Raw genomic sequence first — 19,862 nt, forward strand, 5'->3', positions numbered from 1 at the left:
TTGACCGGAATCGAACCTGGGACCTCTCAGTCCGCAAGCCGACACTCCATCCACTGAGCCAAACCGGTTTCGGCAAGAACCCTGAGTTTTAAAGTCTGGGTTTTCCTGATGCCCAGGCAGCGCTGTTTGGATAGAACACACGGAATTCCATTTTGGCTCCATGAACTTCCTTTCATTCAGATATGACGTGTGTCTGAAGGAGTGGGAGGGGTGCACGGGAGAACCCGGGGGGAGAGAACACCCTCTCCCCGTCCTGGGCAGAGACCCCAGGGTTCAGCAACAAGTATCCCCTGTCCAGAGCCTATCCCACTGACTTGTGTGGTTATCAGTGTGGCCGGTGTCACACAGCCATCCAGCCACAGTGGGAAAAGGCCTCGCTGTCATTTCAGATATGGTTTTGAAGGGACTGGCAGATGGGGCTGCCCCTCAGGGGTCACCTTGCACACCCTGTATTAAAACTCGTCGTCTGTAAGTGGACTACATTCAGCACGTGTACACTTAAGTGCTTAAGAGAAGTCCCTCATCTTCTATTCCAAGAGGCTCCTCACCTCGGTGGGCAGCAGAAATTTGTGCCATTGTCATTTTCACGATCCCATACACAAAAGGTTCTATAATCTTAAACCTGCAGCTCATTCACTGATTCCTGCTGGTTCTGCGGCAGCTGCTTTGTGGGACCAGTAGGTGTTACTCGGCGCTTTAATACGAAGTGGAAGCCAAAGGGTTTGCACATGGCAGCCACACTGAACAGAGTTCACCACTGCAGCAGCTGCTGCCAGCACGCGTGGTCTCAGCGGAAGAAGCATGCTTCTCGGACAATATACACATCTAATGCCATAATATTTAGAGTCAAGCAGGAGGAATGTGTCTATGAAGAGCCACCCATCACTGGCTGACAGTCTGATGTGGAGGGGAGGAGGGTGGCCCTGTGTCAGAGATGCACAGCTTGTCCCACACCCACAGCAGACCTTGGAGAGGGAACTAGAGCCTGGGGTAGGAGGTGGAGGGTTAGGGGGAGCTCGAAACCTCAGATTTGCCGACAAACTGAACAATATTGAATTTATAGGGCAGACTATGCTTCAGAATGAGAGGTGGGAAGAAGACCAAACAGGTGAAGACACACGGAAAGCCTAAGAGCCGACTGATTTTTGAAAAGGAATCATTAGAAATAATTCAGCATAAAGATCTTTCTCCAATATAATCACCACAAATGTGCTTATAATGTGGACCCCACAATCACCTACCAACTAATCCAGCCCCCACCTCAAAATAAAAGGAAACAAAACATGAACAGGCTCCTGAGTCCACCTGCTGGGGGTGGTACCCAGGTTGGAACACTACTCATGTGAAAATCAACAGGGATTTTCCAGGTTGTGCACACGTGGTCCATTCGGACTTTAAGGTGTCTCTTAAAGCCAGGTGGCATCCTCAGTGGGAGTCTTTCCTTCCTGACCCGGGAGAACCATGGGACCCGTGCCCCGGAGCCTCCATCTCACCACAGCATTCCGCTCCACTCGGGCTCGGATCTGGTCCACTTTGCCTTCTATTACTCGGGGAAATATTGAAGAATCTGCTCCTTTGCAAAAGAGAAAAATTTCTCCTAGAAAATGAGAAGGAAAAAAAAAAAAGATGTTTGATTTAATCACAATTTGGGGAAGACTAAATTAGTTTTCATATTATGCTACTAAGAAACAAAAACAGGGATACCACTGCTGAGACTGCTGTAAAGGAGATTTTAATAGATGAGCTAACATGTCAAGTCAGGAAAAAATTAAATCTACAGGTCACCCCAAAGCCTCATTTTATCCTTATGACCCTAGAAACCTCCTAGGAAAGCCACAAACAAGTGGCTCCGGGGTGCCCTGCCTCCTGTCACTCTGCCTTCTCTCGGGTTAGGATGTGAGCGAGCAACGAAATGACCCTGGGACCAGGAGGGGGTAAGGAAACGAAGGGTGTGGCTGACCCAGAAGTGGGGATAACAATCTGTGAAATACTAGGAGGTAAACGTCAAAACCCAGTAGAACGCAACGCACTCTGACGTAGAATACAGCATCTGAGTCACCATCAACCAGAGTTACAAGACAGTCTGTTTTATCATTGTGGCCCCACCTTCCAAGTAATGTCCCAATTACTATGCACATATTTGTCCTGTAGATGCACGCTCCTCATCCCTCAAGATAAAACCATTTTCTCTTCCAGATAAGTAGGGGGACTCTCTAGCCTATGACAAAAGGAGGTAACAGAGACAGAGGCACCAGCCCTGAAAGACAGGCCCCTTGGACGTGGAGGCTCCTGGCCTGCAAAGCCACGGGGCCCTTTGCCAGGTGGGCTTTGCTGATACTCAGCTCATGGAGGGAAAAGCTGGAGCGGCCCGTCACAGGCTGCAGGGCTTGAGAACTGCTGTCTTCTTATTTTTCTTCAGACAGAAAGTTCGAATGCTGAGCTCCCTGGCCCGGGGTTGATCCCTAGGAACCCTAGATGCCGACGGCCCTCAGAAGTACATCTGGGAAACCCAATCCAGAGGCGCCAGGAGAAGCCGGCAATGGTCCCACCACAGCAATGCCCCAAGTGGGGCGGTCAGGGAGGGGCTGTGTGCAGGGGCTAGGGGGACCATACCAGCGGGTGCACACGGGGAACCCAGCCGGGCCCATTCATGTACTCAGCTACAGTGTGCCTAGTGCACCTTGCCTTATTTCCTTGGTCCCAGAAAGAACTAACTTCTGGGATACACACAGTGAAAACATTAAAAATACAGCACAATTTATGCTCACACAAGTCATGAAATTAAGCCAAGGGTAACGTCAACCTTTGGCCAGAAAGGATGGTGTCTGGTGATGTCTGTGTTGCCAGCACATGACCTGAGCTGTGGCTGAGCAGAGGCTGGGACAGACCTGGGAGCATGGCCAGCCACTCGGAGCAGGAATCCACCAGAGCAGGAAGTCCCATCCCTAGAAGACGCCCATGCGACTGCCCAGGTCTGTGACCTGGGATTCTTAGTCACATACCAACCACCTGATGCCAGAATTCATTCCCGTCTGCCAGACAATTTCTAGCCAGTGTTCCTATGTCATCAGATACAGCTTGGAGCAAGAACTGTAGTCCAGATGACATAAAGATACCTCCTTAAACAATAATACATTTCTTTTTCTAGGAAAACCATGGTGATTCATAGTAATGGCTTGTAAAAGGCTTAAATTCTTTACTGTCTCAACTTGTTGAGTCCTCAATGCCCACTTGAGACATGGAACAAGTTCAGTCTTAAGATATGGGTGAGGAGAGACTCGGATTAAAAAATACCCACAATATAAAGCACAATATAATCTTCAACGACAAGAGCAGACCCTATTTGGCACCAGCTTTAGACCTTCTTTTCCAAGTTTGTAAGCAAGCAGGCAGCTACTAATGCAGAGCGGCGCACACACAGGCGATAAATAAGCTCTTCAGCACACAGGTGAGGTGACCCTGACCTGCAGCAGCCCACAGGGGACCTGATGCTAAGCGACAGAAGAGCACGCTGTGGGACCGAGCTCAGCTCTGAGGGCTGTAGCACACTTCTCAGCGGAGAGCTCTCAGCAAGAAATTCAAGTTGTTAACTGGCTGTCATGGCCTATAGTCTCCAGTCTCCCCAAATGGAGTCAAGGGTCCATTAAGCTGTAAAACCAGTGCAATCAGTGTCATCTCCGGGGAGGTGTTACTAATTAGAGAACAACTTGTTGAATTAAATATTCAAACTTCTCTTACAATGAATTGATGCAGTGGCCAGGTCAGATGGCATGACCGTCTCCCCTCTAAGCCCACAGTTCCTCAAAGACGCCTTCGGAAATATGTAGATATCCCGTGGAAGAGCTATTCTAATGACGTGGATGTCTTGGCATAAATTCTTAATGTGACCCCGCTCCCTTTCAAGCTCTCGTGATGCCCTTTTTGATGGTAAGTGGAAGTTGTTAAGGAAGATTCCGCGGTACATCCCGTGGGTACCAGCACTGTGACCATGCAGTTCGGGAGAATGCATAGGTGGGGCAGGAGACGGTTTGTGGGTAACGGATGCATTGCTTCCTGAAACTGTGATCATTACTGCAGGCTCAGGGCTGCTGCATGATTCAGCTCCTAGACTTCACATTTGTAAGGGGGAAAATATCAAGACAAAGATTTCCACAATGAAATGCCTTTCTTTTGGAAAAATCTGAATGGCTTCAAGTCGCAGGAGAGTCCTTCATTTGTGCACAGTGAAATAACCGTGTGCACTTGGGCAAGCGTTAGCACATTGACCTGAATTGTTTCAAACATCATGATCTGTCCGCTTCCCATGTCCTGCTGATCCCACTGGTAAAATCTGTTTCCATGTGTATGGGCAGTGTTCACACTATAAACTATTTTATGTCCCATGATATTTAAGGCAAGTCTCCCTGGTAGAGCCCACTCTTATCCACGTAGGATAAGCTGGTTCAGAGGGGAGGGAAGCATGTGGATAAGAGCTTTGGCCCGACTGGCACAGCTCCATGGTTGAGCATCGACCTATGAACTAGGAGGTCATGGTTAGATTCCCAGTTGCACATGCCCGGGTTGCAGGCTTGATTCCTAGCAGGAAGCGTGCAGGAGGCATCTGGTCAATGATTCTCATCATTGATGTTTCTCTCTCTCTCTCCCTCTTCCTCTCTGAAAGCAATAAAAATATATTTTAAAAAAAGAGAGAGAGATCCAGCTCTACGACAGCCAGCCCAGCTCCCAGGACAGCTGGGGCACTGCCACTAGGCTCAGCATCCAGTACATGGAGCTCCACTCTGTAAAAAATATCGCACAGGGCAGACAGGCCTTCGGCAACCCCCATGTTCTTAGAGGAGAAAACAAGGTATTGCTGGTTCTATCAGAAGATAGTCAGAATGGCTCTGTTTAATGAAAGGTACTTTGTTTATTTACTCCCCATTGAAATTAAATTCTCTCCACATGAGTGTTAGATAAGCACTGACATAAAATTCCCCAGCATGCCCTCAGGTCACTATTTTAGGCTGAGTCTGTTTAGTTGTAGGGTAGTGGCTGCATTTGGTTGCTCACCAGGCAACTTTCCAAAGAGATAAACATAGCCTGGTATTACCTAGTTTTAAGAAACCAAATAGAACAAGATCCCACATCTCTTGATAAAATGCATTTTGAAGGTGCATTCGTAAATTGAACTTAGTATGTATTGAGCAGTCACTGGTAGTGCTGTGGTGGATATACTGCTGAGAAAAGCATCGGTTCTGCATTTAGGATGCTTGCAGTCTAGCCAGGTCAGAAGACAAGCAGCTCCTACCAGGTGGCTGTTGAGCTGTCCTTGGAACAGTACAAACGAGCAAGAGGGCTTCTAAGTGTAAAAGTCCCCGCCAGGTAGAGAACTTCAGGTAGAAAACTCCCCACCAGGTGGAGGGCCTCCCGCTGAAACAGTCCATGCTGCGCACATTCTGAGGTTGCTAGGAAGGCAGCTCAGGGCTCCCATGAAGAAACCCTGGGAAGGTGTGGCGGCCTGAAACCGAACAGGAACCACCAGGCCCCGCCAGGACAGCGAGCGTTCGAGGGCCTTAAGACCGACATGGTGGCAGGATGATAGAAAGGCAGAGACTGCAGATGGAGACCTTGGGAAGCAGGAGCTGTGTGAGAGGACTGAAAGGAAGGGGGAGGAAGAGACACTGGGGAGATAGGCTCTGCAGGCCTTGTCGTCAGCCCAAGGTGCCTGGGAGAGAAACAGGAGCACCAGGAGCTGAGGAGTGATGTCACCTGCAGTGGGTGTGAGGGGTTGTGTGACCTGCAGGGGGTGTGTGGAGCTGTGTGACCTATAGTTGTTTCATCTATGTGCTGTTTTTTTAAAAAAGAAAACAGTTAAATCTTTAAAGCTCCTGAAGAATGTGAGCATCAGAATAAAACACAAGCACAATGTATAATTTAAGACAACAAAGAAAAATAAATTTCTACCTGTATCAGATTTTACAATTACACTCATTCTCCTTCTTACTGAGTCAAAACTCAAAATTTCCAGCAATTCAAACCTGAAAAATAGATGAAAATTTGTCTTTAGTACCCATCTGGCTCTGTATGTCATAAAATCTGGGTATTTATCAGCCTTTCCACAGAGGAATGTCTGGAGCAGTCCCTCCCCACCACGCCCAGGGCTTTGAAAAGGTCACCTCCATCCATGCCCCACCCCACCTCTGCCTGGAGGGCACCGCTGATAGCAGCTCTCTGGGGTTGGGGGGGAGGGGGGGAGGGAGAATCTGGAGGTAGGGCAGTTTCCTCCAGACACAGGGGAATGTCTGGATTCATGTGACTGGTGATCTGCTCCACGCTGCTGCCACCAGTGTTCATCGGGGACAGAGGGCGGCTGAGGCCGGGCTCTCATCTCACCACTAGGATCCTGGTCTTGGATATCCGCCTCCCACCCCCAGCCTGCATTACAAGTGCTCATGGAGTTTGTGCATCAAAAAAACGATCTATCTTATGTGCTGATTCACCTTCCTAAATTCTGTTGCACACAGATCCACAGGTTGTATTAGAGCTTTTGATCCCTGAAAATAAACCAGTGTCCTTTAAATTCATAAAAGTCATCAGAAGACTCATGATTTCTGTCTGGAGTTTGAAACTTTGTAAACAGCTGAGCCACCGCTGACATTACCTCTGAAAACTCCTTAGGGTCTAGAGAGACTCCAGCCAGTGGCTCAGAAGTGACTGTGAAACTTCTGTGATGTCAATCCCCGCTCACAAACTAAAGAAGGGGTTCAGAACTGGCCTCCCCAAGAGGTGCCACTTTGGCAGGTGGGTGGATTACTTTGAGCTGAAGACAATCGAGACCTTGCAGGCTCATGAGAAACTTGTACCTCTCCCTTAAATAATTTAAATTAGGGGCCTTGCCCATAATAAGAACGATCACCATCCCTGACCAGGTGGCTCAGTCGGTTGGAGTGTTGTACCATACACCAAAAGGCTGTGGGTTTGAATTTGAGTCAGGGCATATACAGGTGCAGACAGGAGGCAACCAATCGATGTTTTTCTCACACACTGATCCCCCCGCCCCTCTAAATCAATGAAAACAAAACAAGGATTTTAAAAACTAAGAGCTATCACCAGAAATAACATTTTTTATCTATCTCTATGGCAAGGTAAACATCTAGTTACTGAATATCTGCTCTTCCTATCATCCTGTGAACGAGCTCCCCTCTGAAGCCCCAAGGCAGGGGTGGGGAACCTTTTTTCTGCCAAGGTTATCCATAACCTCATTCTCCAGCCATACAACATTATCAGCTTAAAAATTAGCCTGCTGTATTTGGTCAAACATTTAATTTACTCACGCCTAGTGCCCTGTAAAACAATTCTGTATTACATCACAATATAATGTACAATATTCTTACCTTTCAATGTAATTATCCCTATTTAATATCTCCATGTGGTTATCCTTTAGCCGTAGGTACGTAAAACCAAGTCTGTAGAGGAGAAGGCAAACGCAGTGGTTAATTTGAAATTTTGATATTCCTCTTTCAATAAAATATTTCTGTTTTACATTCTGGTAAAGCTTTCTTTTCGAAAAAGAAATACTCCTGGTAAAACAGAGGAAGTAAACTGAATTATAAACTTAGGAAATTATAATACTGAACTTACCATCTCACAAAAATTCTCCAAGGACCAAATGAATTTCTGACTTACCCTCCTAAGCACCGCAGTGGTGAGGCCCCAAGGCAGGGGTGGAGAACCTACCATTCTTACTGGTAGGTATTAACAGGTTTCAGAAAGACAGCAGGGGTGTGGACTAGTCCCTGGCTATACTGACCCAGTTTTACTCACTGATCAGTGGGGTTGTTCTGTAGAGGTTACATGTCAGAATCAGAAGGACCCTGAGAGACTGTCATTGTCCAGACCAGCTCTCACTTCACTGATGAGGACACTAGCTCTAGAGCAGGCTGCCAGGCAACAACGTCTGCAGAGCCCTTACTCTAACACCCTCCTCCTCCACCACACACACGTGGAGCCATGGGCTGTTAGGCACATGCCGGGAGTGGGGGCAGAAAGAGGACGTGGCTTCTGGATTCCAGGACCTGACAGCGTGGGAGGTGAAAGGTATCAACCTAATGACATAGCATGGCGCCATAATGGTAGGAAGGCACCATGGGACCTCGGTGCCCCATCCCGGCAGGAGCTGGGGGGTTGGGGGGCAGCTGAAGGAAAGGCTTCTTTGAAGGTGAGTCTAGAACAGCCGTGGGCAAACTACAGCCTGCGGGCCGAATCCGGCCCGTTTGAAATGAATAAAACTAAAAAAAAAAAAGACCGTACCCTTTTATGTAATGATGTTTACTTTGAATTTATATTAGTTCACACAAACACTCCATCCATGCTTTTGTTCCGGCCCTCCGGTCCAGTTTAAGAACCCATTGTGGCCCTCGAGTCAAAAAGTTTGCCCACCCCTGGTCTAGAATGACAGGCAGGAGCAGCCTGTCCTCACTTCTGATATCAATGACTGAATGTGGCTTAATTTCTGAACACACATTTTCCAAGAAGAGAGAGATCTGGCTTTGAGAAGTCTCCTATATGTATGTGTGGATTTATGCACTTAATAACTGACATGATTTACATACTTATGTCACTATTCAAACTGCATGGGAAACATACATTAGTTTAGTCAACCATAAAAACACTCTTCTAATTAGAGGAGAGGTGTTCAACACCCACTTATCAATGGCAGCAAAGCGGGAAAATTAGTACCATTTGTGTTAAATTTGAATTGTAAGCTGTGATCATTACAAGAACATTTTCCTTGACTTGAAATTATGCCACATATCTGGAATATTTAAAGTGCTTTTCCAAGTGTTTGCTTAAATGCTGTATGTCATGAGGCAGCAAACACTCCCAATAAAAAGATACTGATGGAGGGTGCAAGAAGCACACAGACTTAATATGATAGGATACAAAGATAGGGAAGCTAACGGTAAAGAAAACCCCGGCACCCCAGCTTAATCCCTCTTCATGTTGTGTGACTTTGGAAAAAAGTTGCTTGACATCAATTCTTTAGGATGGATGAGGAAGACTTTTCATGAGGGTGTCTAAGGTTTCTGCATCATTACAAGCTTGTGATTATTTGGAAAGGCCTCTAACCTTCTTACTGAAGAAGTGAGGAGGAAAAACTACCCATGTAAGACAGTGACAAACACTGGCAGAAGGGACCAAGCTGCTTCTCACGCTGACGGAGGTTGTGGAGGTCAAGGGGACACTGAGACGCCAGGGAGAACCTGCCCGTTGCAGGTGACAAAGGCAGTACCTGCTCAGCTCACCCCTCAGTAAGCCTCCCAGGCACAGGGGCCTGACTCAGGGCAGGCCCAGTGTGAGTCCAGGAGGAGTACATTGTTGGGGTGGAAAAGAACTCCAGGACCAGCTCAGCCCACCCCTCACAGCTGAGACCAGACTCGCGTGCAGCCAGAGACGTACCTCTGGACACCCTCCACTAAGGCCACCTCGTCGGGCGAGGACGATATGTACACACAGGATTTCCCTGAGTCTGGTGACTTCCTGGGCCCGTCCACATCATCGTCGTCCTTCACCTGGACGGTGTGGCACAGGCAGAGGGCCCGGAAAAACAGCTCTTCTCGCTCCTATAGAAATGCAGGACAGAAACGCACACATCTATGGCATATCGGCTTAAAGGAGGAGGAAACCAAACAGAAGACAATAAACAATAAAGCAGGACATGCAACTCTTAAGTGTTAGGGAGTAATAGCTTGGCCTCCGGTAGTCAGAAGGTAGAGTATAACTGTGGCTTTTGTTCATTCTTGAGCACTTCCACAGTAGCTACGATCAAGACCAATGGGCTATGAAGACGGAAAGGAAATGAATGTAGTGAGAGGAGGTGACTGGTTCAAGGTCACAAGAGGAGAACACGGCTGGGCGGAGCCTTGGGCCAGCGGAGGCTGCCATGCAGGGCCTCCAGGAGCCTGGGTTCCCTGGGGACTCCAGGAAGCTTTCTCAGGGGTTCTGGGATATCACCGTGGCTGAGGGGGGCCAAGGAGGGCTAGACTTGCATCACATGTGCTAGGCAGGGGAGTCCAGCAAATGGCCAGAGGGTGCAATGCCTGTGGAGCACCTCATGAAGGCCATAGACCACCTGTCCGCTCCCCTCAGACTGGGTAAAATCACCTGAAGCATGTGAGTGTGTGTGTGGGTGGTTCACTTGGTCACAACAGGCAGTCACAGCCCAGCCCACCTTGGTGCCCTCGGGGACACCACACAGGACTCTGCGGTCACCAAGCATTCTGGAATGGTGTCCTGGCTGACCACAGCTGAGGGTCACGGCTGCCTCCTAGAAATGCTGAGATCTGAAGCCACCGCATTTGGTGTATGTGAGTGCATGTCTCTGTGTGTGTGAGTGCATTGTATGTGTGGTCTCTACCTGTGTGCACACATATGAGGATATGTGTGTGGGGTATATCTACATGTGCACAGTCTGTAAGTACATCATATATGCATGTGTGAGCATGGGGCATGGGTCTCTGTGTGCATGTCCATGTGCACATATGTGCATGTGAGCTCACATGTGTGTGCATGTGGGTTTGGGTATGAGTGTGAGCATGTGTATAGTACAAGCACATGTGGTACGCAGGTCACTTTGCTCACAGCTGACCGTTTTCCTGCTCATCCACATTTTTAAAGCTGTTCCTAACATGATGTGACTGGCCAGATGAACTGGTGGGAAATGGTGGCATCTTACCATTCTTCTCACTCAAGTCACTGGAAGATTGATGTCCTTCCTGGATCCCAGACCAGAGGGGATACCAGGCTACCTTGTGAACAGAGACAATGCGACCGTGTTGGTCCAAAAGGTCAAACACCTACCCTCCCACTGACCCCCGGGGAGGAGTCAATCATGTCGATGCCGGTGGCGCCGGGGAGAACCTGCCCGTTGCAGATGACGTGCGGCACGTAGACGTGGCCCTCAATGCAGCACTCCTTGAACTCCATGTTGTTCTCGGTGAGAGTCCCAGTCTTGTCTGTGAAGATGTACTCCACCTACGGACACGAGGCGTGGCTGGGGTGCTGGCTAGGACCCACCTGCCCCTCTCCAAGGGGAGGAGGAGCGGCAGGCTGCCTCAGACCCCAGGCAGCTGTGATTCCTAACATCGCGGTTTACCCCAAACCTGCCCCTTCACCAGGTACCTGACTTTTTTCAAAGTGAGGATCCACACTAACAATGAGTATTCCACCATGTTCCCTCCTCTACAACAAGCCTCTCCACCCTCTCTGGAGCGCCTGTGTCATAAAGTCGTTCTCAGCCTTGCTCTGAGGCAGAGTAACTTGCGCTGAACACAGCTCTCTGTTTATCTTGTTACAGAAAAATATTTTTCCTCCGTGAATTTCTCCGGAATGTACAAAGCACGTCACTTACTGTTGCAAAGGAGATGAACCCCAGGGAGGCGAAGGTATTCTAATACTGAGCCACCAACTGACAATTTGCACACTGCTGACTGAGACAGTACTCCACGAGGGGTGTGGAGTGTCCCAGAGGAATGATTTGAAGGTCAAACTCATGAACAAGCAAAATATCATCTCTTAGTAACAAGTATCCTTGCCCTGAGGAGGTGAAGCAGTAGGCAGCTATTAGCATCTAACCATCTATTTTCAGACCAATGTTTTGGGGCACAAGGGAGTGGATTTCAGCTACTAGTTGAAAACAGCTGTTTATATAAAAAAAAAACCTACTCAAAATTTCTTCCTGTAACAAAAATAACGTAGCGTTTATCAAATGCTCTTTCATGCAACAAAAAGGTTAGACTGGGGCAGTAGGAAGGCTCCCACTGAAGGCCAGAGGACCAAGGCGAGGTCAGGGGGACAGGCCTCTCCCCAGTATGGGCTCCGCCCCCCCATCCAGGCGATCCCGGGTGACAATGACTCCTGCCCGTGGCGGTTCCATTAGACACTGTGATGGGGGCCTCATCTCTGTTACCTCATTTAATCCCCACTGCACTCTGGCAAGGCAGGCGCCTTCCTTATGCCCATTTTACAGATTGAGACGCTCAGTGGCACAGTGCTCACGCCCCCTGCACCAGGCCATGAAGTCAGTACTGTGGAGCAGGATTTCTATGCAGAGGTTTTGAACCCTGCAATACATCCAGCTACTGAAACTCCCCAGGGTCCCACTTTGCTCGTCTTTAAAATGAGGACAACAGGCTCAGTGTCAGAACTGAAGGAAATCATGGAAGCGAGCCCAGTGCAATGCCTATGCAGCAGGTACTCAATACACGTTACCTCACCTTTACCCCTACACCTTGGTTCACAGCATGAGCACCATTTAGGCTACGGATGAGCATGTCTCAACCAGTTAATGTAATTAATTTTGCATAACTATAACTATAAAAGCACTACCAACTGTCATACAAGTTAAAAAAACACACAAACTAACAATTTTGTTGTTGTCTTTCCCCAGTTACAGGTTCTATCTCTCTGCACTAATTAAAATGGAAAAGTTGTCATCTGGCCATCTGGATGATTTGCCTGCGTGATAGGAATCATTTAGAATCTAGATACCTGGGAACATAAAATGGAGGGACTCGGCCCTGACAAGATTATGAGACACTTCAGAAGACACTGACCTGTCCTAACTCTTCGTTTAAATCCGAGGTGTTGACCAGAGGCCCTTCGCCCATGTCCTCGTCAAACATTTCTTCATCCCAGGTGATGAAATACGAGCCAAGGAACTTCTGCATCTCCACCGTGACGTACATGGACACGGGGATGATGTAGTTGAACAGAACCATGAAGGCCAGGAAGTCCGTGAATGCCCTGAGAAACTGAGAGAACATCGCGTGATTTCCCACATCCTCACACCAACATCACAACTATTTAAAGCTTAGGCACAAACCACCCAAGCGCAGATTTTAAATACAAGTATTTCAAATCCAAAGATACGGCTCATTCAGGGCTGCAGTGGCCATTGGATGACTTACCTGTCACTTAATTTTAGTGCTGCAATGGCCTCAGGCCAGCCAGGCCTCTGGGCTGAGGAGGGGGAAGGATTAAGTCACCTGTTAGACAGTCACTGCCAGGAGACAGGAGGCCTCCCCGCTGAGAGCCAGTAGGTAACTTTACATTGGGAGTATCCCAAGTTTCCTTTGAGACTCTGACAAATGACCAACTGACTCTGTAATAACCCACAGATGCCAAAACCATCAGTCTGATACAAAGATTTTTCTATATAGTCTGTTCTTGTCTCTAAGCCATTTAGTTTTATGGGAGGCCCAATTAAACACAGGAAAGAAGTAGGGACCCTAGTCTCGATTTGCATAAATCCTAGTCTGGACGCAGTGGGCCCTGGTCTGGGATTTGTTCTAGACCTGCTCTGAACTCAGTGGGCCCTGGTCTGGGACTTGTTCTAGACCTGCTCTGGACGCAGTGGGCCCTGGTTTGGGATTTGTTCTAGACCTGCTCTGAACTCAGTGGGCCCAGGTCTGGGATTTGTTCCAGACCTGCTCTGGACTCAGTGGGCCCTGGTCTGGATTGGTTCCACACCTGCTCTGGACTCAGTGGGCCCTGGTCTGGATTGGTTCCACATCTGCTCTGGATGCAGTGGGCCCTGGTCTGGATTGGTTCCACACCTGCTCTGGGCGCAGTGGGCCCTGGTCTGGATTGGTTCCACACCTGCTCTGGGCGCAGTGGGCCCTGGTCTGGGATTTGTTCTAGACCTGCTCTGTACGCAGTGGGCCTTGGTCTGGATTGGTTCCACACCTGCTCTGGGCGCAGTGGGCCCTGGTCTGGATTGGTTCCACACCTGCTCTGGACGCAGTGGGCCCTGGTCTGGATTGGTTCCACACCTGCTCTGGGCGCAGTGGGCCCTGGTCTGGGATTTGTTCTAGACCTGCTCTGGACGCAGTGGGCCTTGGTCTGGATTGGTTCCACACCTGCTCTGGGCGCAGTGGGCCCTGGTCTGGATTGGTTCCACACCTGCTCTGGGCGCAGTGGGCCCTGGTCTGGATTGGTTCCACACCTGCTCTGGACGCAGTGGGCCCTGGTCTGGGATTTGTTCTAGACCTGCTCTGGACGCAGTGGGCCCTGGTCTGGATTGGTTCCACATCTGCTCTGGATGCAGTGGGCCTTGGTCTGGATTGGTTCCACACCTGCTCTGGACGCAGTGGGCCCTGGTCTGGGATTTGTTCTAGACCTGCTCTGGACTCAGTGGGCCCTGGTCTGGATTGGTTCCACATCTGCTCTGGATGCAGTGGGCCTTGGTCTGGATTGGTTCCACACCTGCTCTGGGCGCAGTGGGCCCTGGTCTGGATTGGTTCCACACCTGCTCTGGACGCAGTGGGCCCTGGTCTGGATTGGTTCCACACCTGCTCTGGACGCAGTGGGCCCTGGTCTGGATTGGTTCCACACCTGCTCTGGACGCAGTGGGCCCTGGTCTGGATTGGTTCCACACCTGCTCTGGGCGCAGTGGGCCCTGGTCTGGATTGGTTCCACACCTGCTCTGGACGCAGTGGGCCCTGGTCTGGGATTTGTTCTAGACCTGCTCTGGACGCAGTGGGCCCTGGTCTGGGACTTGTTCTAGACCTGCTCTGGACGCAGTGGGCCCTGGTTTGGGATTTGTTCCAGACCTGCTCTGGACTCAGTGGGCCCTGGTCTGGATTGGTTCCACACCTGCTCTGGACTCAGTGGGCCCTGGTCTGGATTGGTTCCACACCTGCTCTGGGCGCAGTGGGCCCTGGTCTGGATTGGTTCCACACCTGCTCTGGACGCAGTGGGCCCTGGTCTGGGATTTGTTCTAGACCTGCTCTGGACGCAGTGGGCCCTGGTTGTAGTTTACACTCAGCTCTGGCCTGCACTGAGTAGATACTGGTCTGGATTTGCACACAACTCCACTCTACACTGAGTGGACACTGGTATAGAGTTGCACATGGCTCAGGTCTGGACTCACTGGGCCCAACCAGAAAACTATACTGTTTTAAATAGAAGAGGTTCGATCAAATTATTTTAATATACTGGTTTTGGGCAAAATCCTTTTGATAAACACTTCTCATTTGAAAAATGAAAGTAATTCTTACCCTAGTTTCCATATAATTGTCTCTTTTTTTTTGTCCACAGACGTACCATAAGTAAGTACCATTTACCTCACAATCATTAATGAGCATTCACTGAGCGTCCTCTAAGTATAGACACTGCTCTGGGTTCTGGAAACACCAAAAGCATTTAAGGCATATCCATATGAATGTACTATGGGAACTAATACCTTTCCAGACTTGGATATTCAAATCCAAAGAAAGCAAAAGCAACCAGTATCTGCAGCTAGAGAGGCAACCAATGCTTTCCATATCAGTGCATGTACTTATTATAAAGATTGGGTCAACCGCAACTTCATCATGTTAACATATTTTCACAACAGCAGCCCACAGGGCATTGTTGATCACTGCAAAGGAAGTCAGTGTCCATACCAGGTTCCTCTGTCTTTCTGCTTCGGTTTTCTGATTATACCACGGCTCATCTCGGGATGGTTCACTCTGCCACACGTACTTCAGGACAGTATTTATCAGCGCTTTGCTGATGAGAATGCAGAGGTACACTATGAGGAACACATTCATTGATCTAAAACACAAGAGGTGATGGTTACTTAGTCATTGCTCCCTGAAGAATGGCGAGCTGCACACCTGTGTGTCGAGGTGAACACATTGTGACAAAGCACATCAGGAATAAATGGCACAGCAGTGAGTGCCCTTAGAAGACCCCTCTCCCAATCCACTGACAGTGAAAATAACGTACGCTCATTTCTGAGTCTCCTCCATGGTCACTGGCGTGTGATTCTAGACACCACAAGGGAAACAGCTCAGTAAAGGCAAGTTTTGTAAACAGGAGAGAGACTCCACACAACCGCGTTGCTGACACAGGTTTCTGTATGTTCTAGGACTCTATCATTTAAAGAACATCCAGAAATAAATTCCTTCTACCTTTAAGCATCAACCAATGAGTTCTGGATATAGAGCGGACCACCAGGAAGGGAGGAGGGAAGGAGGGAAGTCAACAAAGAAAGAAATGCCCTCTGCGTCAGAATAATGTTCAATCTGTAGCCAAGGTCTTAGCAGACCTCACGAAGGAGGGGCGATTTTCCAAAACCTATTTCTGAAACCTATTTGTCAATGTGACATCTGGAAACAAAGCATTCTTGCTTAGGAGCCAAGTCTGCATTTTGGTATTTGATGAGGCCAGGATCACATTTCAAGACTGGCATTCCGAGAGGGGGCCGGAGGCACCCTGACAGTCTTCCCCCCAAACCTGAGAGCAGCACACATCTCTCTGTTAAAAAAATTGCAACCGCTCAGTGGCCCACTTCAAGTTGCGGAAACACTTTAACAAGAGGCAAAGATGGAAAAAATCTGGGCCACATTTTCTTACAAATTCAACCCTCTCCTTGACGTATTTTTACAAAGATTTTATGGTTTAATAAAAAGAAGACTCTGTTCTCCCTGCTAATGCTTTGCTCAGAAAAACATGTGGTTTCAATACCCCAAATTAAAAATGACCCAACTTTGACTTTTTCAGGAAATGATGGGAGGAACTGTTGGGAAACTGTAAATGACTTCAAACTGGGACTTTGGGGTGTTCGGGGTGTCCACATGAGGGAGCCACATGGGCTGAAGATGTGTGGCCATTCACACCCCCCGCGCCCCCCCCCCCCCCCCCGAAATAAGACAGTCAATCTAAGTAATCAGCTCCACTGTCCATCTAGACACCATGAAGGAATTGCTAATCAGGCCAAGAGAAAAGTGTTTTCATATCTACTGTGGTTTGGTCTCCTAAGTCACAGATTTTTACCCACTTCATACAATGGGGACTGAACCTTACTTTTCTACAGCGGATCGTTTCTGGGATTTTGATTGATAATTTAATGCCATCTTGGTTTCCATGCCCGTATAAATAGCAACACCTGTAAAGTAGAGAATAAATGTCAGAACAGTAACACAACTGTATTTGCCTTTACATAGTAAGTTACACACAGCTATGGTGAAAATGGAATTTGGGGTAAAAGGAGTTATATTTTTTATTTCACTAGGCAAGCTAGCTGTTCATAAACAGAGTCACACAATAGGGCTCTTTAGACTGAAGAAGTACTTTTTTAAAGAAAATTTCCTGCAACAGAGAACAATCTGTATTTTTTATAAAGCTCAGATTTTAATAATTTGGGTTTTCCCACAAAAGGGTACAGCAATTTTAATTAAAAATTTATTTTAATTAAAACATAAAATATAACCCACACAGAAATGGGAGATACTAGTAAAGAAATAAAGTCACTAAAAAAATAGTTACAAAATATACTGTGTGGATTCTTTCATGGATTAACTTTGTTTCTGAGTCAAAATCTGTAGGCACTTAATATATAAGCAATATCCTCCAATGTCACTGCTTTATGGATTGCAGTTATACATCAATACTGCTTTTCTTAGTGATGCAGAATTATTGCTGTCATCAAGTCTAAAGTACTTCAAAGTACAGAAGATGCTTTCATGGTACCACCATTGTAATTACTTAACATACCCTTAATTTTAGAGGCTATGATTAATAATTCCCTAATTAAAATATTTACCGAAGATTTTCTCAGTGTTCTTTAGTGTGGCTCCTCTAAGAAGCACGTTTTCCGATCCTAATGGCCTGTAAAGACAAGAATGACCAGAAACAGGGCAATGGAGAAACCATGGTGAGAGGCATGCTACAAGGTGAAAGTCAACTCACTTGCCTAACAGACTTCATTGTAAGAGGAAGTCGTTTAAATGTAGATTTGCTTATATTCAGATGAGAAAAGTCAGCCTGGGTCCATGGAACGGTGTGTGTGACCCCTGCCTGCCGGAGGTTAAGAACCCGCTCTGCTGGAAGAATTTTACAGAGTTCTAGCTCCGCGGGCACCTGCTCTCCTGGTGCGGCACATGTCAGCAGGCTCCCAGACCTACCGAGCCAGGTCTGAACATTTTAACAACATTCTATTGGGGATCGCTTGTGAGAGTGGTGGGCTGACAAGTGGGGTCCCTGCATCAGTGCCATCAGCAGCACCGGACAACTTGCCTGAAGAGTCATCTTGACAGACTGAATCAAACCTGCTCCTAACAAGTATCAGGTTTCAGGACCCCTGGGCGGGAGGACCCCCAAATGTTCTGGAAAAGTGAAAGGGTGGTGCCTCTGAGTCATGTGGCATCAAGCCACTTCTATCACGTCCTGTGTCTATCACTCAGTGTGTCTCATGGAATACAATCACACTTTAAAGGTGAGGGCTGGTGCCCATCAGTAAATGAATAGGTTAAAAAGCTGTGGGACATTTACATTATGGAATACTATGCAGCTGTAAAAAAGAGGGATCTCTTAGCCTTTGGGACAGCATGGATGGATCTGGAAAATATTATGCCAAGTAAATAAGCCAATCTGAGAAAGATAAATATCACATGATCTCACTTATTTGTGGAATCTAATGAACACAATGAATTGACCGACAAAGTAAGACCTGAAGCATGGAGGCATGGAACAGACTGACATACCTCAATGTAGGGCTGGGGGGACGAGAAGAGATAAACCAAAGAACTTATATATTTATAGGCATAGCCCATGGATATGAGCAATAGGGTAGTGAAGACCTGGGGGGGGGTGGGGTGGTAAGGACTAGGAGGAGAGGGGTAAAGGGGGGGGGGAATGGGATATATCTGTAATACTATCAACAATAAAGATATATTAAAAAAATAAATAAAGGCGAAGGCTGGGATACTCTGCATGCCTTTATAAACACTGGCTGTCAAGTCCACAAAGCCCTCTACATGCAGGCGGCTGTAAATCTGGAACAATCCATGCATTTGCTACTTTGGGGAGAAACGGGCAACAACCAAGGAACTTAAAAAGCGCGCATTAAGAACAAGCACTGCCCTACACTCAACACTCAACAGGGAGCGACGGACAGCATCTCTGCCTCCCGGGGGTTCACATTCGCGCAGCTCCCCTTGTTGATGGAGTAATCGTTTCTTCTCATTTCCAAAGAGGAAAAGGGAAGCATGAAGCAGAATTCAACTTTGCACAGTTTGCTATTGTCAGCATTCTCATAATTTTCTTTTTTTTTTAATATATTTTATTGATTTTTTACAGAGAGGAAGGGAGAGAGATAGAGAGTTAGAAACATCGATGAGAGAGAAACATCGATCAGCTGCCTCCTGCACATCTCCTACTGGGGATATGCCCACAACCCAGGTACATGCCCTTGACCGGAATTGAACCTGGGACCTTTCAGTCTGCAGGCCGACGCTCTATCCACTGAGCCAAACCGGTTTCGGCCTCATCATTTTCCTTGGAAGGGAAAGAGTTGAAAGCATTTGCTGAAGTTTGCTTTTTACTCCATCAGTGTCTTTAATTTCCTTTAAGCATGGAATGTTGAGAACCGAGTGAATGCTATACACCTCAAATGTGTACAGTGTATTTAGCTGATACAGCTCAGGACTGTGTCCAGCTGAAGACGAGAAAGAGGGGGCTGCTGAGAGGGAAGAGTTGGCTGGGACACACTTGACCTGACGTGTCTGCCCAGGGCTGCCCAAGGGTCTCAGACACTCGCCCCTCAGCCTGGCAGCCACCTTGAGAGCCTCCAGGGCCATGTACTTGCTGCGGTCTGGCTGTGTTAGAAGCACTGTCGACCTCTGTGAGCTACACTAACAATAATTCACGTGGAGCGTGCTCATGAAAACAAATGGCCCCTTTAAAAAGTGGCTCTGGGAAGTCTAAAAATAATTTACTTTAAAAAGTACTTTGCTTCCAGTTTGGACAGGAGGATGAAGAAATATTACCCTGAGTGGATTAAGAATTTAGATATATAATTCATAACTGTCCACACCACAAACTTATAAACATCTTTA

General features: G+C 47.7%; 1 protein-coding gene across 11 annotated transcripts in view; it reads right to left on the reverse strand.

Moving 5' to 3' along the window:
• Positions 1-19,862, reverse strand: part of ATP11A (ATPase phospholipid transporting 11A) — a 145,465-nt gene that overhangs the window by 31,194 nt on the left and 94,409 nt on the right. For 8 of the 11 annotated variants that reach the window (XR_004966395.1, XR_004966396.1, XM_036301758.1 and 5 more), the window contains exons 9-17: positions 17,570-17,634; positions 16,831-16,912; positions 15,426-15,576; positions 12,594-12,791; positions 10,840-11,013; positions 9,439-9,602; positions 7,374-7,445; positions 5,944-6,017; positions 1,494-1,597 (exon numbers count right to left, since the gene is read on the reverse strand). Coding sequence is in view for 9 of the 11 variants with exons in the window: in XM_036301758.1 (XP_036157651.1) it covers positions 1,494-1,597; positions 5,944-6,017; positions 7,374-7,445; positions 9,439-9,602; positions 10,840-11,013; positions 12,594-12,791; positions 15,426-15,576; positions 16,831-16,912; positions 17,570-17,634 (1,084 nt within the window). In the remaining 2 variants the exon portion in view is untranslated. The remainder of the gene's footprint in view (positions 1-1,493; positions 1,598-5,943; positions 6,018-7,373; positions 7,446-9,438; positions 9,603-10,839; positions 11,014-12,593; positions 12,792-15,425; positions 15,577-16,830; positions 16,913-17,569; positions 17,635-19,862) is intronic. The other 3 variants (XM_036301757.1, XM_036301765.1, XM_036301759.1) reach the window with 3 other exon arrangements.

The sequence above is a fragment of the Myotis myotis genome, unplaced genomic scaffold (genome assembly GCF_014108235.1).
Source record: "Myotis myotis isolate mMyoMyo1 unplaced genomic scaffold, mMyoMyo1.p scaffold_m19_p_3, whole genome shotgun sequence".
Taxonomy (NCBI): domain Eukaryota; kingdom Metazoa; phylum Chordata; class Mammalia; order Chiroptera; family Vespertilionidae; genus Myotis; species Myotis myotis.